The sequence below is a fragment of the Taudactylus pleione genome, unplaced genomic scaffold (assembly GCF_031769625.1).
Source record: "Taudactylus pleione unplaced genomic scaffold, aTauple2 ptg000927l, whole genome shotgun sequence".
Classification (NCBI taxonomy): domain Eukaryota; kingdom Metazoa; phylum Chordata; class Amphibia; order Anura; family Myobatrachidae; genus Taudactylus; species Taudactylus pleione.
Genome location: NW_028285328.1, coordinates 2,235,767 through 2,260,485, shown reverse-complemented (window position 1 = coordinate 2,260,485; position 24,719 = coordinate 2,235,767). Strand labels below are relative to the sequence as shown.

Genomic DNA, 24,719 nt, shown 5'->3' with positions numbered 1-24,719 from the left:
AGCAATAGTTAGAGCCCTGGAAGGAACTGAGACCCAGGACAAACTTCACTCCAGACATATGTTCTAAAGCAGGGCTTAGTATAAATACAAATATACACATACATGTGGCTTACCTCCATGCAGGGAGACTGCTCATGTGCCACGTGTGGCCGTCAGTCTGCTACGGCATAAGGGGCAGGATATTTTAGCAGCGTGCTGTCCCAGACTGTTAGCGATTCTGGGACCCTTATGTTACTGGTGTACTCGCCTTATCAGGTGAGCTATTGCAGAAGAGTAACAATCCACATACTTATGGGAGTACTGCCCCAGAAAAGTGAGCTGTGCTATGCTTCAGTGAAAATGATGTGCATGTGGAGCGCACTGCACCACACGCTGATTACATGTAACATTTCACAAAATTGCGTGCTTCTCTAAACTGACAAAGCCCTCCCAACATATTCAAAGGGAGACCTGTCCCTTGGGGAATCCACAGCGCAAGACCCTCACCCTCAATCTAAGCAGGAGATAAGGCCAGCAGCCGCTATTAACATAGTGCTAGAGAAGTGGGCGTCCCAGCCTCTAATGCTGGACCACAGGGATGGTCAGCACGATATGGGACTCCCGTTCCTGAGTAGGGATGATATGGGAGCATCGACCCAAGGCCCCGTCCCTTCAGCCAACACTGGTTTTAAAACCAACCCAATAGGGAGTTCTCCTCACCCACGATACACTATTATTCTCGCGGCATTTGGATTAAGGCTTGGTTCTATATTGTCCGTAGACTACCTTCGAAAAAAGGTATAATATATATATATATGACTATAAACATAGCTTACACTGCGCTGGGGTAGAGGAAAATACTGAGCTTAATGTCCACGCTAGCCAGGAAGAGTCCCGGCTAAAGCAGCTGCCCCCTCAACAGAACTGCATAAAGCGGAGTTATAGTGCACCCGCTCAGCGCGAGGGTGGGGGAGGAGCAGCAATAGGCTAGACTCACCATCAGTGCAGCCGGTGTTAGGGCACTGAAGCAGGTAGTAGACACTGCCCTTAATAGGGAAGCGGGGCTCTCCTGCAGGTGGCTGGCACGCGCTGCATACATCTATCGGGAACAGAGGGGGGGGGGGGGGGGGGAGCGATCCTCACACCACCCGAGTACACCTCCTTCTAGGCAGGAGGAGAGCATTGGCTGATGTCCTGCTGTGGAGGGCGCCGACGCATTTAAACAAGTTTCACGAGGTACTGGCGCCAGTTATCAAAGCACCTTTCAGCCACGCTGTTTAACGGCTAATATATAAGCAGGCCGTCTTAGTCCTACTGGCGCTGTACATACGGAGACAGCGCCAGTGCTTCCTATAAGTGACAGCGCAGCAAGCCGTCTGTCACTTTGTCCTATTCGTGGGCTGCAGAACACACATCTCCCCACTGTGGGGGGAGGGGCGGGAGACCCGGACTCAGCCGTCTCAGCTGCGGCGGGCCCAGTCCTTCAGTTCTCTCCCGAGCGGGGGTGAGTCAGCGCTTGCAGCGCGACCCCTCTTAATAAAAGAGGGAGCAGAGACCACCTATATTGGAACTGACTGCCGACTATGCTCCGGCAGGATGTTCCAGTTTTTATAAATGGCGGGCTGCCTTGAATGCGCTTAGCGGCTGTATGTACTGGGCGCGCAACAGTTAGCCACTTACTTAGGGCTCAGGGATGCTGCTGCAGTGCAGAGCACCGAGAGGGAGAGCCCGTACCAATGGCGCCGCTGTCAGAACGCGCCATTATTAGCTCCACCCCCGCTAGCTCCGGTGTTTTAGCAGCGCCGCTAACAGTGACAGCTAGCGGCATGTCACTGAGCCCAGCTCTAACGTCCACTGCTCCTGCTAATCAGGAGCAGTGGTTATACTTACAACTGCTGCGGCCGGGATGCTGGGCTGAGGGGGCGGCGAGGAACCCAGACACATGCCGGTGTCAGCAGTGGCGGGTCCTCGCTGGGTCCGATGACTCCAAGTTGTGTGCCCCCTCCTCAGGGTCACCGGACACAGGCTGCAGTAGCTGTGTGGTGCCCTTCCCGGCGGCTCCCACGTAGCAGGCAGACTGCCACAGTAAGCAGCCTGTCTGTCCTCAGTGCTTGTTTAATATCTAAAAATAAAAATTATATAAGAAAGGCTGGAGACAGCCTGATGTGCTACCGGCTCTCTCGGGCACATTCTAAAAACTGGGGCTGATGGGGCATAGAGGGGGAGGAGCCAGTCACACTTCTAAATTATTTAAAGTGCCAGGCTCTGCTCTACCACCGTCTATACCCCACTGTCTTGAACTCCAGTGTCCCCTAGTGGATGAAGGAGAAATTAGAACTGATCAAAACCATTTCTTCTCTAGCAAGACAGAATAATGGGTTAGTTGAGTATGAACAGACTAGGAGACAGTAGGTCTCAGATCTGGCTAATCAGGATAGCCTTGGCGTATATGCCGTCACCAGTATTTTGAGAACATAGAAAGGAGACTGTGGATTTTGTTATGATTAAAATATATAATCAGTGAAATGTTTAGTGCGCATGAATATTGAATGAATTAATATTCGCCATTTTATAATATGTTAGTTGCAGAGAGGAAAAAAGTATAAAAGATTGATCAAAAAGGGGAGAGGTCGGTCAGTCGGGTTGAGCAGGAGAGAACGTAGGTGGAGAGTGTCGCGGGGCGCCGGGCTGTAAGTATAAACATGGGCTGACTGTCACCTTGGGGGTCTGTGCTAGGTAATACAAATTATCATTTTGTCACTGTTACTGAACTTATGTTTTTCATGTTGTAAGTCTGCTATGACCATAATACATGTATAATTCATTTGCTTTTTAAGTAAAACGTTGTCATTTATTTTAAAGTTGGTATTGGTGTGAATTATTCCATTTCTTCTAATAATAAGTAAGGTTTAAAAACAATATCCAAAACACCTCGCGATATCAACACACACTCATATATACACACACATTCATATATACACACACACTCATATATACACACACTCCTATACATACACACACTCATATATACACACACTCCTATACATACACACACACTCATATATACACACACTCCTATACATACACACACTCATATATACACACACTCCTATACATACACACACACTCATATATATACACACACACTCATATATACACACACACACCCACACTCCTATACATACACACACACTCCTATACATACACACACACTCATATACACACACACTCATATATACACACACTCATATACATACACACTCATATATACACACACTCCTATACATACACACACACTCATATATACACACACACACCCACACTCCTATACATACACACACTCATATATACACACACTCCTATACATACACACACACTCATATATACACACACATTCCTATACATACACACACACACACTCATATATACACACACATTCCTATACATACACACACACTCATATATATACACACACACTCATATATACACACACACACCCACACTCCTATACATACACACACACTCCTATACATACACACACACACTCATATACACACACACTCATATATACACACACTCATATACATACACACACACTCATATATACACACACTCCTATACATACACACACATTCCTATACATACACACACACTCCTATATATACACACACACTCATATATACACACACACACCCACACTCCTATACATACACACACACTCCTATACATACACACACACTCATATACACACACACTCATATATACACACACTCATATACATACACACACACTCATATATACACACACTCCTATACATACACACACACTCATATATACACACACTCCTATACATACACACACACACTCATATATACACACACATTCCTATACATACATACACACACTCATATATACACACACATTCCTATACATACATACACACACACTCATATATACACACACACACCCACACTCCTATACATACACACACACTCCTATACATACACACACTCATATACATACACACACACTCATATATACACACACTCCTATACATACACACACACTCATATATACACACACTCCTATACATACACACACTCATATATACACACACATTCCTATACATACATACATACACACACTCATATATACACACACATTCCTATACATACATACACACACTCATATATACACACACACACACATTCCTATACATACACACACACACTCATATATACACACACTCATATATACACACACACACCCACACTCCTATACATACACACACACACTCATATATACACACACACACCCACACTCCTATACATACACACACACACTCATATATACACACACACACCCACACTCCTATACATACACACACACACAAACATACCCACACACATTCCTATACATACACACACACACTCATATATACACACACTCATATACATACACACACACATTCCTATACATACACACACATACTCATATAACAAGAGATATGGTAAGAACTTACCTTTGTTATCTCTGTTTCTACGAAGTCCATAGGGTCCACAGGGTTGACCTTGGGGTATAGGTTGGGAACCAAATCCGGGCACCACGCAGTTAAAGCTTTTAGCTCCCAGGATGCACTTGGGTCCACTCTCCCTATAACCCCACCCCCCAGCCAGAGGCACCTCAGTTTGTAAGTAGCCAAAGGCCGGAGGAGGAGAGAAAAAGAGAGAGAAAACTGGAACACTCTAGAACCATACTCACAGAAAAGGAGACGGGAAACCGGTGACCAGTAACACAGCCCATATGAAGCCAGGTGCGTCAGGGCGGGCGCCCTGTGGACCCTATGGACTTCGTAGAAACAGAGATAACAAAGGTAAGTTCTTACCATATCTCTTGTTTTCTACTTCAGGGTCCATAGGGGGTCCACAGGGTTGACCTTGGGGATGTCCCAAAGCAGTTCAACCAAGGGTGGGGACGCTCCTGTGCTGAGAGGAGAATCCGTCGCCAAAAAGGAAGCATCCTGAGAGGCAAAGGAAACCAATGCCTAGAACCTTAAAAAAAGGTTTGGACAGAAGACCACGTGGACACCTAGTAAGGCAAAACAGCCGAGGCGCCACAACGAGCCGCCCACGAGGGTTACATGACCCGAGAAAAAACAAGCCTCAACGACAGAAATGCCTACCTATGGGTAGGCCCCTGAGGAAGACATACGAGGCCATCCAGCCAACATTTCATTATAGGCCGGCCATCGTTTCCTGTGAAAACCAGAAACCGCAGACCACCAATAAGGAGTCCGATTACCATAAGGAACTTGAACGGATCATATAAAGCCAAAGAGGCCGGACCACAGTCAATGAGGCCACACCAGCCGAGAAGACTGGGGACTGAATGGCCGTACCATAAGTTCCAGAATAATATGGAACCTAAAAACCACTCTAAGAAGAAATACAGGGCGAGAGCAACTCACACCCTGACCTGATGCCCTCCAGAAGAGGGAGCCACATGAGAACGCTCCCAATTCAGACACTCTCCTGGTTGATTTAAACACCCTGAGAGAGAGAGAGCTTAAACAATAGACCATGTAATGGCTATCACAACCAGCAGTTCCATTGACTGTCCCCGGACGGAACAAAGAACCACTACTAACTCCCCAGGAGACCCTAGGGAGGACAAGTGGAGGCATAATCCAGAAAACACTCCAAAGGATGAACTGGATACCAGAGCGGAGCAATTCCATATCTTAACCATACCGACAGTGTAGAGATCCGCACTGTCAGGAAGGCCAGGCCAAGGGTGAAACCCAAGCCAGCCGGAAGGAATGCCAGAATATCTGAAAATCCTGGACACCGGAGGATCGTATCGACAAGTACGATACCATAAGAATTATGTATGCCACAGTCCGTGGCAGATCCCAGCAAAGTCTGGCCTATCTGCTCTAAACATCTCAATGAAGACAGAGCCAGGGAAGCCCTAGGACCACAGTAGGGGCGCAGTCAAAGACAAACGATCCAGGTCCAGGGAAAAACAAGGACCCTGAGACAACAGGTCCAGATAGTGAAGCAGTAGGAACGGAGTATCGATGAGGAGACTCCGAAAATCTCAGTACCAGTGATGTCTGGGACGAACTGGAGCCCCCAGAAGGAAAACCCCTCCGTCTCGAATTAAACTTCCGAAGACCTCGAGGAAGAAGGGAGACCGGAGGACACAGGTACACAAAGTGGAAGGACCACTTCACTGACAAAGAGTCACTGAAGGTAGCTTCAGTACTCCTGGAGCTGGACTGTAACACCGGTAATGTGTGATCAAGTCAGAAGGCCATGAGGATCAATCCCCTCAGGGAGGCCCCCTCTGCTCACCAGGAGTTGAAACCTCTCTTGGAGAAGAGACTAGTCCCCGGGATGCACGTCGCAACAGCTGAGGAAGCCCGCTTCCCAATGGAGAGCTCCGGGAATAAACACTGCAGAGTTGGCCAGGAGAAGACCCTTGGACTATGTCAGAATGGATGACATACCTGACATTGCCACCCAACTACCAGTGTTGCCTAGATGGAAGTCACTGTTGTGACACTGTCGGACTGAACCTATTCAGGTTTACCGTGACATATGGGTTAGACCAGAGTGAAGGTCCAAGACAGCCTAAAGTATCAACAAGTTAAGTGGCAGGACAGAAACGACAGACATCCAACTGCCCCGAAACGAATGCGGACCAGACACTGTCTGTAGCAAAGAACACCCTGGACGAGATGGCCATAGCCACCCGGACAGAGACCAACTCGCCTCCGGAGAAAGTATCATCGTTCGAACAGCGATCCGATGGGAAAAACTCGATCCATCTGGAGGGGAGTCAATTATGGCAAGGTCTGGAATGGAACTGAGCACATTCCACCCTACCAAAAGGTAGACACTCTGGTAGACCGCGCATCACAAAGAGTAATGACATATGTCGAATGCGTAGATATCCGCACACTCCAAGTTGAAGAGTGGAGATCTTGTCTTACGCCAGAAAAATTCTCAGAGTCTGAGAATCCAGCCGTGCTCCCAGATGAAGAAAACCCTGTGAGGGATGTAGGGAGGACTTTTTCTCCGTTGACTAATTATCAGTGCCGAGAAGAAGCCACGGTTATCCTGACCTGGCGGTAAAGTACCTTGGTGATCCTGCTAAAAGCAGGAGACCGTCCAGAGAAAGGAGCATTCGGATACCCTGAACAGGTGAACTGTCAGAAAATCCATAAGGCTGGTAAACCCCGGTGGAGTTGAGGACAGTCCCAAAAGGCAGAGCCCGAAACTTACAAGTGTTGCTGTGGCACAGCAAACCTGAACCCATGCTGATGAGATGGCTCTGTACGTACCCGTAGGTACGTATCCTGAATACTCAGATATACCCTAAAATCCCCAGGTTCCAAACGTCGGATGATGGAGCATGGACGATTCCACCTGAGTCCAGGCACCGTTGGAATCTGATTCAGGGATTTGAGACAGAGTATAGGCAAATGAGGACCAGTCGGTCACCGCCCCAGAAAGAAAGTAGAACAACCAGTCCCTCACTGAGATAGTGAGGTTGGCCGAAATAGCTCTGCTTACCACAAAGACTGTATAGCTTTCTGGGATTGTAAGGCCCTGATCAGGTCTGAAGAAGGGCCCGTGTAACAATGCCTGTGAGGAGGCTGCCTGAGCAATGAGAGGCCGTTGAGAATCAGTACCTCACTCTGGAAATTCCCCAGATGTAGACCTGTCCCGTCAGGCTGAGGGTATATCCTCAGGTGTAGAAACAGGGTCGTCCGGAAGTCCAGGACTGCTCGGTACTGGATATGGTGGCCCCCATGGAGGCCGACAGCCTAGGAAAAAACAGGCCTTTAGGCTGACCCTGAGGACAAAAAGACTTAACAGAGTTAGTCCAAATGTAGTGGGAGTAGCTAAAGACGGTATCTCCCCATTAGTGATACTGCCAATGATGCAACGATCTTGTCAAGGTCAGGACCAAACAAGAACTTCCCCCTGGAAGGAGTGTGCACCTCTGCTTTCCCATAACGCAGCCATAGGGTACTGCGACGGATACAGACGCCGCCGAAACCCTGAAAGTTAGAAGACCGGCATCCCATGAGGTAATCCCACATATGACCACTGCATATTTTATGTGAGCGGCAAAAGATATATGAACCTCAGGACGTGTTGGAGGGGAAAAACGTCACAAAAGCATCACCATGCGATGGCCATGGTAGGACGGGCAACAGGCCCTGAAAACGAGTACATTGAATTCAGGCAAAGTTACCACCTACGGATCCGTAAAATCCGTCCAGGCCGGGATGGGAGGCGTATTAATGCCTGTAACCCGATGATTAACATACAAATCCATCCCAGAAGGGGATTTCCATTACTTGTGAGGACCCTCAGGGAACGGGAAACAGGAGGCCTTTGTGACTCCTCGTATCTGGCGACAGCCAGACTCCCGCTATGAGATCCACCCTCTGGGCAGAAAACGGGAGATGTATGATACAGGTGCAGGATCGACATTCTCTATATCCAGAATGAACCTGGCTACCAGCCCCAAAGCAGGGATAATAATACTTGAAATCGGCTCCCCCCATGTGAGAGGGAAAGAGCCGAATATACCATCCAGTTCACGGCAGCGCCACTGGTCAGTAACCACAGGACGTATATCACGCCAATTAGTATTTCTATAAAACAACATCCACCAGGGTGGCCGTTGTGGTAAACCCTGCAAGGGGAATGACAGACCGATGTGGTATCGGAGGTAATTCATGTACTGTGAAAAACCCCGGCGGGGAGCGACAGTCTGTTGCACAGGGGTAAATTGCAAGAAATTGCGAGATACCCCGAGTTCAAAAGGGCAGTATGGTGAAGTAACTCCAAGCGAGTGACGACAATGGGGCCCGCCCGGCGATCCTCAAAGGAGAGGATCCTGAGAAATAAACCGCCCTTTAAGGGGGTCGTGCAAGGGGCCCGGCGCCAGATGGTGCCGCATACATAAACCTTTCTGAGTTAAAATCCTCCGCACTAATTCCTGCAGGCTATGACTTGCAGGATCTCAATAATGGGTGCAGTATCGTGTGCAATCTCCTGGTCAGATATATCTGACTATCTTGACGGAAATATTAAGCAGCGCCATACCGGTCCTGACTGACGCTAAGATTAGCTGCAGGGACCCATTATCAGCGTATGCAACTCACAGTTCCATCTAAAATATGGCAACGTGCAGCACGCAACAGTATGTGACAAACCTCACAGATATTAACAAATATATATATGTGAGGTCTCAGAACCACCCCAGGTACACCTGTATTAGGGCAGATAAAGAAAAGGGATAGATATACACTGACAGGTGAGAGAAAAAACAGACAGTCAGCACTAGCATAAGTCACATACAATGCAGAAAAATATATATACATACATAAGCATGACATATAATATACTGCACAATGTCGCTACCTTCAACTGCCCAGATTCAGTGTCTGGGAAGGCTATAGCGCTGTGTACACTCACCCAAAATGGCCAGGTACGCAGGGGGACTGGGCTCACTGACATCCTAAGAGTTCTGCAGCACCACAGAGAGAAAATGGCCGCTGGAGACCTCAGAAGAAGCGTGGCCCGCGGAGGAAGCAGCTCAGCGACGCCAGACTGTATTATTGAAAGGCGCGCTGAGCTGAGGGGAGGAGCCGCTAGACAGGGAAGGCTTCCTCCCCTGGCTAGCAATTAACCCCCCGGGATGTCGGCTCCCGCTGCCGCTATAATCCCTGGTGGGCTGTGGACACGCGGGGTATGCCTCCATGGAGGGGGAGCCCGCCGCCACCGCTAGCGCCTCCGGTCTGTCCCCAGAGACCGGAGGCATAAGGCTGCATGTACACGTGGGTCACCGCAAGCGGTGACCACGCGACTTACCTGTCCCCGTCGATCCGGCAGCAGCCCAGGGATTCCTCCAGAGCCCGGCTAGTACAGACTCTGGGGTCCTGCTGCGATCCCCAGATCTGTACTGGCGTCGCAGCGCCGGCGGGGTGTAGGAGCGGCAGCTCAGACGTCCATTGGACAGTCTGATGCTGCCGCTCTGAAGAGTAGTAAAAAAATAATAAAATAAAACTCTTTTAAGCTTAGGGGCTGCTAAGCAGCCCCCCTGCAGTAACGGTGACCCGACTCCGGCCGGGCACCAACTTAAACTGAGATGCCTCTGGCTGGGGGGTGGGGTTATAGGGAGAGTGGACCCAAGTGCATCCTGGGAGCTAAAAGCTTTAACTGCGTGGTGCCCGGATTTGGTTCCCAACCTATACCCCAAGGTCAACCCTGTGGACCCCCTATGGACCCTGAAGTAGAAATACATACACACACATACTCATATATACACACACTCATATACATACACAAACACATACTCATATATACACACACTCATATACATACACACACACACACCCACCCACCCACCCCCACACGCAGGGCTTTGATGGACCTGTGCGGCTTTATGCCACCAAACTGCAGGTTTATAGATCACAATTCTATCAGCTATATGCTCCTTTCATAGAGGAATCCCCATAACAGTGACCTATACCCAGCGCACGCACCTGGTGAAGACGTCCGGCAGGGTGTTGGGGTAGGTGACGGGAACCTTCTCCTCGGTCGGTAACTTGTGCTCCACGTTAAATGTGTAGTCATCGACTACTAGCGACATCAGCATAGGGAGGAATTTGGTGATCAGCTCAGAGTCCTGCAGACAAGAAACCAGCGGCTAAGTCCCCATGTAATCTACCATAGATGTGGTTATTGGATAAGGAGCAGATAAAATGACATTTAATATCCACACGATGTTATATGAGCAGCCTATAGAACAGAACATAATATTCTACTGTGCCCGGTAACTGCGAACTCACCAGTTTGGGCTCTTTAAATACTTGACTGTCAATCATGTCCCAAGCGCCGTGTCCCAGGGAAAGCATCCTCAGGAGCAGAAGCAGTTCTGGGCTGTCCTGTGGGATAAAAACAGAATAAGATGACGTTATACAACGTTATAAATGTCACTTAGAGAATGAAGAATAGATTTGAATAATGACAAAATATAAAACAAAAAAAACCTTTGCCTTTAGAAAGGTTTCTACAAATGATACTTGGCAACGGCGACACCCGCAGGGCACAGTAGGTTACTACACACAGTACAGAATAAGTAGACGCATCACAACGATTACAAATCGGAATGATACTTTTCTCCTAAAGATAGAAACTAACTTAAAACAAGTTTACGTTTACAGAGTTACATCATTCTAAAAGCAACATTGCTAATGGGGCATCCAGCTAAATAATGCCGTGATAATTGTTTCCATGGCGCAGAATTCTGCTCCGCCCACTTCCTCAATGTAATGCCACAGAATCAGGTGACGCTGACAATCATAGAGTGAGGAAAAGGTGGGGAGGGCTGGCTGGCTGGCAACGTCATAAAGTCTATGGTGCTGGAGGACTGCGTCTGTCCTGTGCTTTAGATTACATGTAGAAGAGCCAAAGACGGAATAGCACCAGGCAGGTCTTGGAATGGTTGGCGACAAGCAAAAAATCCACAACAGCTGACAACTTCATATTTAATAAATAATTGGATATTATTATAGATCCTATTGGTTTTATATGATGTATTCACTATGAATTGCGCCCATAAGATGGCATATTCTATTTCATTCAATATATTCCCACCTAATGCTCGTCTGTTACCCACCCTCGGGAGGGACTCCTGGCTGATCAGCTCCTGTAGGTTGCGGATGGTGCTTACAGCTAACGTGTTGATGGCGAATGGGTCGCAAAGGATCATGGACAAGTCTCTGCAATGCACAAAGCAGAGGCGGGTTACATAACGTGTATATAATTATATCTTATGCAGGTATTTATATATAGTCAGTGGGCACACAGCGTTATATAACACTTACACAGTATACGGAGACACATATAATAAAGGAGATACATATAAAGTACAGAACTGTGACTAACAGCCATTAGAGCTCCCTGTGCCAAGGAGCTTACAGTCATATTGTACGTTCTGTCCTCACCCCAGCACCTGTTCTTGACCCTTTTTCACTCCGTCGAGAAATCCTTGCAATTCCCGCGCTCTCTTTGCATCTACAAACTTCTCCCGGATACAGGCGTCTAAACACCAGGTGAACTGTTACAGAAAGAAAGGAATAGTAAGGTATGTGCGTTATTTTTAGCTATAAGTACTTTGGACCTCATTCAGACCAGGTCGCAAGCGATGCACGCTCGCAACCGGGTCGATGTTTTGGTCCTGCGCAGCGGCCACACTGTGCGTGCACAAGCCCCGGAGCGAGAGAGAAACTCTCTCGCTCCGGAGCTCACTACAATAGGGCCGGCTGTCGATGTTGATCGACAGCTCGGCCCGTTTTGTAGGCGGGGAGGGTCGTTTCTCACAAATGGAGGCTTTCCTTAAGGAACGCATGCCGTTTTGTGGGCGGCCGCATTGACATCAGCAGTGATGTCAGTGGGGAGCTTCCTGCTCGATCAGAGCAGGAAGCTCCCTGGGGCTTGCGGTTGCCAAGACCCAACCTTAGGGTCGCAAGCCCCGTAACCCACAGCTTAGCTAGCGACCAGGAGGCCGCACTAGAAAAAGCAAGCGGCCACCCTCATTCAGAGCGAGCGGTCGCTTCTTGCGACCGCCTCTGAATGAGGCCTTTATCTACTTACTCCCAATTAAATGTGGTTGTGTGTGGCTCCAGGGAATTGCATATACCAGGCCCCCAAAGACAGCAGAAGCTGCACTGCAGGTAAGTGCTAGGTACACTCTATTGTGGGTTGATAGGAGTTAAATTTGTAAAACAGACGCTTTGGGGTAATTCTGCATATAGAATGCCTTAATAATAAACTAAAGTCAAATAATAAAACAAATGAACACATAGAACCTCGGGGCTCTCCAGGAGCTGGACAGCTAAGGGATGCACTGAATGTTACCTTGTGGCAGGGATCCACGGAGCAGATCTCACTGACATCCAGGTCGTGTAAGGACATGAGAAGCTCCGCTCGCAGGGTGCAGTAGTGAACATTTCGGGTCCTCAGGAAGAGTGTGCGCAGGAACTGCAGGACCATATCGTACAGCTTCACGTTCTTCCCGATCATTTGAGTCAGTTTATGCACCACCTTGGACAGATGAGAAAAGGAATGGGGCGCGGTCAGTGCGGAACAGAGCGCGGTCAGTGCGGAACAGAGCGCGGTCAGTGCGGAACAGAGCGCGGGGCACAGGGAGACAGGGTGTTAGAGGAGACCATGCAGAGACCTCCTGTAGTTTCTAGTCTCAGCCTCTACAAGGACCTAGATGTCATCTGATGGGAATATATAACATGACAGCTCCCATTTCCCAGCATGCACTGCAGCTTCCCCCTTACCTCGCCCTGGCGCCTAGTTTTGGGGGACAGACTGAAGAAGTTGTGCAGCACAGAGAGATCGCTGTTCAGCAGGAGGTTCTCCTTCTCCAGGATGTACTGCTTCAGCAAGGGCGAGACCTCATCGCCAAACAGGGCCTGGTTATCCTGCCAGATCTGCCGCTTCACCTCCACCGCGCAGGCTTTGTACAGTTCCTTATCCGCCATCACCAGCTTCAGCTTCTTCTCCGGCACCTGGCGGGAGCAGAATCATTCAGCGACAGAGTCACCAGAAAGCAGCAGCGCCAGCTCGTACAGCGGCCTCACCTTCGGCAGGTGCTTCATCACACACATCACAACCGGCTGGATGGACGGCATCTTAACCAGCGCAAAACACTTTTCTAATAGCTCTTCCAGTTTCTTGTACCTAAATCGATTAAATAAAGGATTTCAGATCTAGGTTGTTCAACATAGTTAGTGATGGCAACCGCAATGTTCACCTCTATTAACCTTGCGGCTCCCATCATAGGATACAATGTAGCGGTTCCCGCCATATACCTCAATGGTGTTTTCCCACCATTGAAGTCTATTGGGAAAACCTTGTCAGACAGCCTGCCCTCTCATAGCCAATCAGCGTGCAGTTCCGACGGTGGCGCCCACTGATTGGCTGCAGGAACCTGTAATGACAGGACTCACCCGGGTCCCGCTCATTCGCGCTGAGGAAGTGTATGTGTTAACACATACACTTCCTTGTGTCCGCCTTGGCTCATGTGTCTTTTTTTTTTAACCCCTTGGGTGCCTACATGGACTGAAGAGGACGAGATCTACACTATGAATAGGTGAGTATGGATTTTTTTTATTTTTATTTTTTACAGGTTATGTGGATGCAACATGGAAAAGAGGGCGTGAATAGCTAAAGGGAATGTAGGTATGAGAGAGTGCATAGGAAATAAAATAATAAAGCCTTCTGTGTCCGTGTCTTATGGTAATTTTTATATTTCTTTTGCACGTGAACCAGATGTACCAGCGGGCCCTTAATGCCCCACATACTGGTACTTGGTGTTCATTCTAGGTCCGGCGCCGGAACAAAAAAGGGGCACTTCTGCATGCGCGCCAGAAAAGGGGGTGTGGCCACAAGAGGGGGCGTGTCTTTAAGACGCGCCCCATCTTCATCACTCTTGGGGGCATGCCCGGCACTTATGGCCCCAAGCACTCCTGTCTCAGCGAATAGATCGCCGACGGTGACCGCTGCACCGTTATATTCCCCACCCGCGGGCACACTGCAGTCCATGGGTTGGACAGCGCCCGCAGGCTGTTTTAGCAGAGTGCCGCCAAGAGGGACAGGAACATACTGAAATTGGGCAAAGCCCGGCGCCCCGCTAAAACAGCCTAGCGGGAAAGCCAGATACTTGTGGTTCTCACAAGTATTGTGGAACAAACTCGGATCTTCTAAGTGTGTGAGAAGGTCCAAGTTTGAACTAAAATGGAAAACAAAATAGATCGAGCTGCAGATGAGAAGACACTGACCTTTCTTCATCTTTTCCTTCGGCTGCAATGACGGACACTCTGTCCAGTAACTTCTCCCGCAGCTCATCAAACACCGTCTGATGGAACTCCAACCGGGGGATGCTGTGCAGGTCCAGGAACGGCAGCGCCGACTGCAGGGAGGGCAGCAAAACCCCATTCTCTGTCTGGAATTAAAAAAAAAATAAAAAATTATATGGAATTGTCATGAACATTCACACTCATCATAAACACAGAGGGTCATCAATACCTGCAAATGTCATTTTATATAGCAAATGCAATCCAACACAATCCACAGGAAGACGCGAGGGGGCTGACCGGGCCAGCAGGCTAGGGGGCGGAGAGCGACAGGGGCCAGCAGGCTAGGGGGCGGAGAGTGACAGGGGCCAGCAGGCAGGGGGCGGAGAGTGACAGGGGCCAGCAGGCAGGGGGCGGAGAGTGACAGGGGCCAGCAGGCAGGGGGCGGAGAGTGACAGGGGCCAGCAGGCTAGGGGGCGGAGAGTGACAGGGGCCAGCAGGCTAGGGGGCGGAGAGTGACAGGGGCCAGCAGGCAGGGGGCGGAGAGTGACAGGGGCCAGCAGGCAGGGGGCGGAGAGTGACAGGGGCCAGCAGGCTAGGGGGTGGAGAGCGACAGGGGCCAGCAGGCAGGGGGCGGAGAGTGACTGGGGCCAGCAGGCAGGGGGCGGAGAGTGACAGGGGCCAGCAGGCTAGGGGGCGGAGAGTGACTGGGGCCAGCAGGCAGGGGGCGGAGAGTGACAGGGGCCAGCAGGCAGGGGGCGGAGAGTGACAGGGGCCAGCAGGCTAGGGGGCGGAGAGTGACAGGGGCCAGCAGGCTAGGGGGCGGAGAGTGACAGGGGCCAGCAGGCAGGGGGCGGAGAGTGACTGGGGCCAGCAGGCAGGGGGCGGAGAGTGACAGGGGCCAGCAGGCAGGGGGCGGAGAGTGACAGGGGCCAGCAGGCTAGGGGGCGGAGAGTGACAGGGGCCAGCAGGCAGGGGGCGGAGAGTGACAGGGGCCAGCAGGCTAGGGGGCGGAGAGTGACAGGGGCCAGCAGGCTAGGGGGCGGAGAGTGACAGGGGCCAGCAGGCTGGGGGGCGGAGAGTGACAGGGGCCAGCAGGCTAGGGGGCGGAGAGTGACAGGGGCCAGCAGGCAGGGGGCGGAGAGTGACAGGGGCCAGCAGGCTAGGGGGTGGAGAGCGACAGGGGCCAGCAGGCAGGGGGCGGAGAGTGACAGGGGCCAGCAGGCAGGGGGCGGAGAGTGACAGGGGCCAGCAGGCAGGGGGCGGAGAGTGACAGGGGCCAGCAGGCTAGGGGGCGGAGAGTGACAGGGGCCAGCAGGCAGGGGGCGGAGAGTGACAGGGGCCAGCAGGCTAGGGGGCGGAGAGTGACAGGGGCCAGCAGGCTAGGGGGCGGAGAGTGACAGGGGCCAGCAGGCTGGGGGGCGGAGAGTGACAGGGGCCAGCAGGCTAGGGGGCGGAGAGTGACAGGGGCCAGCAGGCAGGGGGCGGAGAGTGACAGGGGCCAGCAGGCTAGGGGGCGGAGAGTGACAGGGGCCAGCAGGCTAGGGGGCGGAGAGTGACAGGGGCCAGCAGGCAGGGGGCGGAGAGTGACAGGGGCCAGCAGGCTAGGGGGCGGAGAGTGACAGGGGCCAGCAGGCTAGGGGGCGGAGAGTGACAGGGGCCAGCAGGCTGGGGGGCGGAGAGTGACAGGGGCCAGCAGGCTAGGGGGCGGAGAGTGACAGGGGCCAGCAGGCAGGGGGCGGAGAGTGACAGGGGCCAGCAGGCTAGGGGGCGGAGAGTGACAGGGGCCAGCAGGCTAGGGGGCGGAGAGTGACAGGGGCCAGCAGGCTAGGGGGCGGAGAGTGACTGGGGCCAGCAGGCAGGGGGCGGAGAGTGACAGGGGCCAGCAGGCTAGGGGGCGGAGAGTGACTGGGGCCAGCAGGCAGGGGGCGGAGAGTGACAGGGGCCAGCAGGCAGGGGGCGGAGAGTGACAGGGGCCAGCAGGCTAGGGGGCGGAGAGTGACAGGGGCCAGCAGGCTAGGGGGCGGAGAGTGACAGGGGCCAGCAGGCAGGGGGCGGAGAGTGACAGGGGCCAGCAGGCTAGGGGGCGGAGAGTGACAGGGGCCAGCAGGCAGGGGGCGGAGAGTGACAGGGGCCAGCAGGCTAGGGGGCGGAGAGTGACAGGGGCCAGCAGGCAGGGGGCGGAGAGTGACAGGGGGGGTAAAAGGGGCAGTACCTGGAACTGCTCTATGGCTTTCAGGGGCTCGGTGCAGTTCGTCAGCGTCTCCTTTAGATCCTCCCCGTTGGCGATGCCGATCTCCTGCAGCCCCGCGAACATCCTGCGACCCCCGAGGCCGGGCCCCTCTTTACCCCGGGCGGAGCGCCGCTTCTACCGGCCCGAGGGCTCTGCACCGACCCCCAGTCTACAGGGAAACCCCGGTCCCGGGCACTGCAATCACATACACCCCGCTTCCAGCGCCGCTATAAACACGTCACTTCCGGCTCCGGCGCTGCCACCAACATGTCACTTCCGACATTCAGTGTACGCCGGTTACCATGGAACCGTGGTTGTCAGAGCCACGCCCCCATTACCTAGCTCAGGTAGGTGTCAGAGCCACGCCCCATTACCTAGCTCAGGTACATGTCATCACCGCTCCCCCATTACATAGCTCAGGTACATGTCATCACCTCTCCCCCATTACACAGCTCAGGTACATGTCATCACCTCTCCCCCATTACCTAGCTCAGGTACATGTCATCACCTCTCCCCCATTACACAGCTCAGGTACATGTCATCACCTCTCCCCCATTACACAGCTCAGGTACATGTCATCACCGCTCCCCCATTACACAGCTCAGGTACATGTCATCACCTCTCCCCCATTACATAGCTCAGGTACATGTCATCACCTCTCCCCCATTACACAGCTCAGGTACATGTCATCACCTCTCCCCCATTACACAGCTCAGGTACATGTCATCACCTCTCCCCCATTACACAGCTCAGGTACATGTCATCACCGCTCCCCCATTACATAGCTCAGGTACATGTCATCACCGCTCCCCCATTACACAGCTCAGGTACATGTCATCACCTCTCCCCCATTACACAGCTCAGGTACATGTCATCACCTCTCCCCCATTACACAGCTCAGGTACATGTCATCACCTCTCCCCATTACACAGGTCAGGTACATGTCATCACCGCTCCCCCATTACACAGCTCAGGTACATGTCATCACCGCTCCCCCATTACATAGCTCAGGTACATGTCATCACCTCTCCCCCATTACATAGCTCAGGTACATGTCATCACCTCTCCCCCATTACACAGCTCAGGTACATGTCATCACCGCTCCCCCATTACACAGCTCAGGTACATGTCATCACCTCTCCCCCATTACACAGCTCAGGTACATGTCATCACCTCTCCCCCATTACACAGCTCAGGTACATGTCATCACCGCTCCCCCATTACACAGCTCAGGTACATGTCATCACCTCTCCCCCATTACACAGCTCAGGTACATGTCATCACCTCTCCCCATTACACAGGTCAGGTACATGTCATCACCGCTCCCCCATTACACAGCTCAGGTACATGTCATCACCGCTCCCCCATTACACAGCTCAGGTACATGTCATCACCTCTCCCCATTACATAGGTCAGGTACATGTCATCACCGCTCCCCCATTACACAGCTCAGGTACATGTCATCACCTCTCCCCATTACATAGGTCAGGTACATGTCATCACCTCTCCCCCATTACACAGCTCAGGTACATGTCATCACCTCTCCCCATTACATAGCTCAGGTACATGTCATCACCTCTCCCCCATTACACAGCTCAGGTACATGTCATCACCTCTCCCCCATTACACAGCTCAGGTACTACATAGCTCAGGTACATGTCATCACCACTCCCCCATTACACAGCTCAGGTACATGTCATCACCGCTCCCCCATTACACAGCTCAGGTACATGTCATCACCTCTCCCCCATTACATAGCTCAGGTACATGTCATCACCGCTCCCCATTACATAGCTCAGGTACATGTCATCACCTCTCCCCCATTACATAGCTCAGGTACATGTCATCACCGCTCCCCATTACACAGGTCAGGTACATGTCATCACCGCTCCCCCATTACACAGCTCAGGTACATGTCATCACCGCTCCCCCATTACACAGCTCAGGTACATGTCATCACCGCTCCCCCATTACACAGCTCAGGTACATGTCATCACCGCTCCCCCATTACACAGCTCAGGTACTACATAGCTCAGGTACATGTCATCACCGCTCCCCCATTACACAGCTCAGGTACATGTCATCACCGCTCCCCCATTACACAGCTCAGGTACATGTCATCACCGCTCCCCCATTACATAGCTCAGGTACATGTCATCACCTCTCCCCCATTACATAGCTCAGGTACATGTCATCACCTCTCCCCCATTACATAGCTCAGGTACATGTCATCACCGCTCCCCCATTACATAGCTCAGGTACATGTCATCACCTCTCCCCCATTACATAGGTCAGGTACATGTCATCACCTCTCCCCCATTACACAGCTCAGGTACATGTCATCACCTCTCCCCATTACATAGCTCAGGTACATGTCATCACCTCTCCCCCATTACATAGCTCAGGTACATGTCATCACCGCTCCCCATTACATAGCTCAGGTACATGTCATCACCACGCCCCCATTACATAGCTCAGGTACATGTCATCACCACGCCCCCATTACACAGCTCAGGTACATGTCATCACCACGCCCCCATTACACAGCTCAGGTACATGTCATCACCTCTCCCCCATTACATAGCTCAGGTACATGTCATCACCTCTCCCCCATTACATAGCTCAGGTACATGTCATCACCGCTCCCCATTACACAGGTCAGGTACATGTCATCACCGCTCCCCATTACACAGGTCAGGTACATGTCATCACCGCTCCCCCATTACACAGCTCAGGTACATGTCATCACCGCTCCCCCATTACACAGCTCAGGTACATGTCATCACCGCTCCCCCATTACACAGCTCAGGTACATGTCATCACCGCTCCCCCATTACACAGCTCAGGTACTACATAGCTCAGGTACATGTCATCACCGCTCCCCCATTACACAGCTCAGGTACATGTCATCACCGCTCCCCCATTACACAGCTCAGGTACATGTCATCACCGCTCCCCCATTACATAGCTCAGGTACATGTCATCACCTCTCCCCCATTACATAGCTCAGGTACATGTCATCACCGCTCCCCCATTACACAGCTCAGGTACATGTCATCACCGCTCCCCCATTACATAGCTCAGGTACATGTCATCACCACGCCCCCATTACATAGCTCAGGTACATGTCATCACCTCTCCCCCATTACATAGGTCAGGTACATGTCATCACCTCTCCCCCATTACACAGCTCAGGTACATGTCATCACCTCTCCCCATTACATAGCTCAGGTACATGTCATCACCTCTCCCCCATTACATAGCTCAGGTACATGTCATCACCGCTCCCCATTACATAGCTCAGGTACATGTCATCACCACGCCCCCATTACATAGCTCAGGTACATGTCATCACCACGCCCCCATTACATAGCTCAGGTACATGTCATCACCACGCCCCCATTACATAGCTCAGGTACATGTCATCACCTCTCCCCCATTACATAGCTCAGGTACATGTCATCACCTCTCCCCCATTACATAGCTCAGGTACATGTCATCACCTCTCCCCCATTACATAGCTCAGGTACATGTCATCACCGCTCCCCATTACATAGGTCAGGTACATGTCATCACCGCTCCCCATTACATAGGTCAGGTACATGTCATCACCGCTCCCCCATTACACAGCTCAGGTACATGTCATCACCGCTCCCCCATTACACAGCTCAGGTACATGTCATCACCGCTCCCCCATTACACAGCTCAGGTACATGTCATCACCGCTCCCCCATTACACAGCTCAGGTACTACATAGCTCAGGTACATGTCATCACCGCTCCCCCATTACACAGCTCAGGTACATGTCATCACCGCTCCCCCATTACATAGCTCAGGTACATGTCATCACCGCTCCCCCATTACATAGCTCAGGTACATGTCATCACTGCTCCCCCATTACATAGCTCAGGTACATGTCATCACCGCTCCCCCATTACACAGCTCAGGTACTACATAGCTCAGGTACATGTCATCACCACGCCCCCATTACATAGCTCAGGTACATGTCATCACCGCTCCCCCATTACACAGCTCAGGTACATGTCATCACCGCTCCCCCATTACATAGCTCAGGTACATGTCATCACCTCTCCCCCATTACACAGCTCAGGTACATGTCATCACCTCTCCCCCATTACACAGCTCAGGTACTACATAGCTCAGGTACATGTCATCACCGCTCCCCCATTACACAGCTCAGGTACATGTCATCACCGCTCCCCCATTACACAGCTCAGGTACATGTCATCACCGCTCCCCCATTACACAGCTCAGGTACTACATAGCTCAGGTACATGTCATCACCGCTCCCCCATTACACAGCTCAGGTACATGTCATCACCTCTCCCCCATTACACAGCTCAGGTACATGTCATCACCGCTCCCCCATTACACAGCTCAGGTACATGTCATCACCTCTCCCCCATTACACAGCTCAGGTACATGTCATCACCGCTCCCCATTACATAGCTCAGGTACATGTCATCACCGCTCCCCCATTACATAGCTCAGGTACATGTCATCACCTCTCCCCATTACACAGCTCAGGTACTACATAGCTCAGGTACATGTCATCACCACACCCCCATTACATAGCTCAGGTACATGTCATCACCGCTCCCCCATTACACAGCTCAGGTACATGTCATCACTGCTCCCCCATTACATAGCTCAGGTACATGTCATCACCGCTCCCCCATTACACAGCTCAGGTACATGTCATCACCGCTCCCCCATTACATAGCTCAGGTACATGTCATCACCGATCCCCCATTACATAGCTCAGGTACATGTCATCACCGCTCCCCCATTACATAGCTCAGGTACATGTCATCACTGCTCCCCCATTACATAGCTCAGGTACATGTCATCACCTCTCCCCATTACACAGCTCAGGTACTACATAGCTCAGGTACATGTCATCACCACGCCCCCATTACATAGCTCAGGTACATGTCATCACCGCTCCCCCATTACACAGCTCAGGTACATGTCATCACCGCTCCCCCATTACATAGCTCAGGTACATGTCATCACCGCTCCCCCATTACATAGCTCAGGTACATGTCATCACCGCTCCCCCATTACATAGCTCAGGTACATGTCATCACCGCTCCCCCATTACATAGCTCAGGTACATGTCATCACCTCTCCCCCATTACACAGCTCAGGTACATGTCATCACCACACCCCCATTACATAGCTCAGGTACATGTCATCACCGCTCCCCCATTACACAGCTCAGGTACATGTCATCACCGCTCCCCCATTACATAGCTCAGGTACATGTCATCACTGCTCCCCCATTACATAGCTCAGGTACATGTCATCACCTCTCCCCATTACACAGCTCAGGTACTACATAGCTCAGGTACATGTCATCACCGCTCCCCATTACATAGCTCAGGTACATGTCATCACCGCTCCCCCATTACATAGCTCAGGTACATGTCATCACCGCTCCCCCATTACATAGCTCAGGTACATGTCATCACCTCTCCCCCATTACACAGCTCAGGTACATTTCATCACCACACCCCCATTACATAGCTCAGGTACATGTCATCACCGCTCCCCCATTACACAGCTCAGGTACATGTCATCACTGCTCCCCCATTACATAGGTCAGGTACATGTCATCACCGCTCCCCCATTACATAGCTCAGGTACATGTCATCACTGCTCCCCCATTACATAGCTCAGGTACATGTCATCACCTCTCCCCATTACACAGCTCAGGTACATGTCATCACCGCTCCCCCATTACACAGCTCAGGTACATGTCATCACCGCTCCCCCATTACACAGCTCAGGTACTACATAGCTCAGGTACATGTCATCACCGCTCCCCATTACATAGCTCAGGTACATGTCATCACCGCTCCCCCATTACATAGCCCAGGTACATGTCATCACCGCTCCCCCATTACACAGCTCAGGTACATGTCATCACCGCTCCCCCATTACATAGCTCAGGTACATGTCATCACCGCTCCCCCATTACATAGCTCAGGTACATGTCATCACCGCTCCCCCATTACATAGCTCAGGTACATGTCATCACCGCTCCCCCATTACACAGCTCAGGTACTACATAGCTCAGGTACATGTCATCACCACGCCCCCATTACATAGCTCAGGTACATGTCATCACCGCTCCCCCATTACATAGCTCAGGTACATGTCATCACCACGCCCCCATTACATAGGTCAGGTACATGTCATCACCGCTCCCCCATTACCTAGCTCAGGTACATGTCATCACCGCTCCCCCATTACATAGCTCAGGTACATGTCATCACCGCTCCCCATTACATAGCTCAGGTACATGTCATCACCGCTCCCCATTACATAGCTCATGTCCTCACCGCTCCCCCATTACATAGCTCAGGTACATGTCCTCACCACGCCCCCATTACATAGCTCAGGTACATGTCATCACCGCTCCCCCATTACACAGCTCAGGTACATGTCATCACCGCTCCCCCATTACACAGCTCAGGTACATGTCATCACCGCTCCCCCATTACACAGCTCAGGTACATGTCATCACCGCTCCCCCATTACACAGCTCAGGTACATGTCATCACCGCTCCCCCATTACACAGCTCAGGTACATGTCATCACCGCTCCCCCATTACACAGCTCAGGTACATGTCATCACCGCTCCCCCATTACACAGCTCAGGTACATGTCATCACCGCTCCCCATTACATAGCTCAGGTACATGTCATCACCGCTCCCCCATTACATAGCTCAGGTACATGTCATCACCGCTCCCCCATTACATAGCTCAGGTACATGTCATCACCGCTCCCCCATTACATAGCTCAGGTACATGTCATCACCGCTCCCTCATTACATAGCTCAGGTACATGTCATCACCGCTCCCCCATTACATAGCTCCCCCATTACATAGCTCAGGTACATGTCATCACCACTCCCCCATTACATAGCTCAGGTACATGTCATCACCGCTCCCCATTACACAGCTCAGGTACATGTCATCACCGCTCCCCATTACACAGCTCAGGTACATGTCATCACCTCTCCCCCATTACATAGCTCAGGTACATGTCATCACCGCTCCCCATTACATAGCTCAGGTACATGTCATCACCGCTCCCCCATTACATAGCTCAGGTACATGTCATCACCGCTCCCCATTACATAGCTCAGGTACATGTCATCACCGCTCCCCATTACATAGCTCAGGTACATGTCATCACCGCTCCCCATTACATAGCTCAGGTACATGTCATCACCGCTCCCCCATTACATAGCTCAGGTACATGTCATCACCGCTCACCCATTACATAGCTCAGGTACATGTCATCACCGCTCCCCCATTACATAGCTCAGGTACATGTCATCACCGCTCCCCATTACATAGCTCAGGTACATGTCATCACCGCTCCCCCATTACATAGCTCAGGTACATGTCATCACCGCTCCCCCATTACATAGCTCAGGTACATGTCATCACCGCTCCCCCATTACATAGCTCAGGTACATGTCATCACCGCTCCCCCATTACATAGCTCAGGTACATGTCATCACCGCTCCCCCATTACATAGCTCAGGTACATGTCATCACCACGCCCCCATTAC

General features: G+C 51.5%; 1 protein-coding gene across 1 annotated transcript in view; it reads right to left on the bottom strand.

The window, feature by feature from the left end:
- The window catches only part of NELFB (negative elongation factor complex member B), a 63,481-nt gene extending 45,945 nt beyond the window's left edge, over window positions 1–17,536 (bottom strand). Inside the window, exons 1-9 of the mRNA XM_088459678.1 lie at window positions 17,091–17,536; window positions 14,861–15,024; window positions 13,661–13,760; window positions 13,358–13,588; window positions 12,927–13,112; window positions 12,014–12,126; window positions 11,686–11,788; window positions 10,856–10,951; window positions 10,550–10,692 (exon numbers count right to left, since the gene is read on the bottom strand). Of these exons, the coding sequence (XP_088315804.1) occupies window positions 10,550–10,692; window positions 10,856–10,951; window positions 11,686–11,788; window positions 12,014–12,126; window positions 12,927–13,112; window positions 13,358–13,588; window positions 13,661–13,760; window positions 14,861–15,024; window positions 17,091–17,192 (1,238 nt within the window). The 5' untranslated portion in view covers window positions 17,193–17,536. The remainder of the gene's footprint in view (window positions 1–10,549; window positions 10,693–10,855; window positions 10,952–11,685; window positions 11,789–12,013; window positions 12,127–12,926; window positions 13,113–13,357; window positions 13,589–13,660; window positions 13,761–14,860; window positions 15,025–17,090) is intronic.
- Window positions 17,537–24,719: the final 7,183 nt, after the last annotated feature.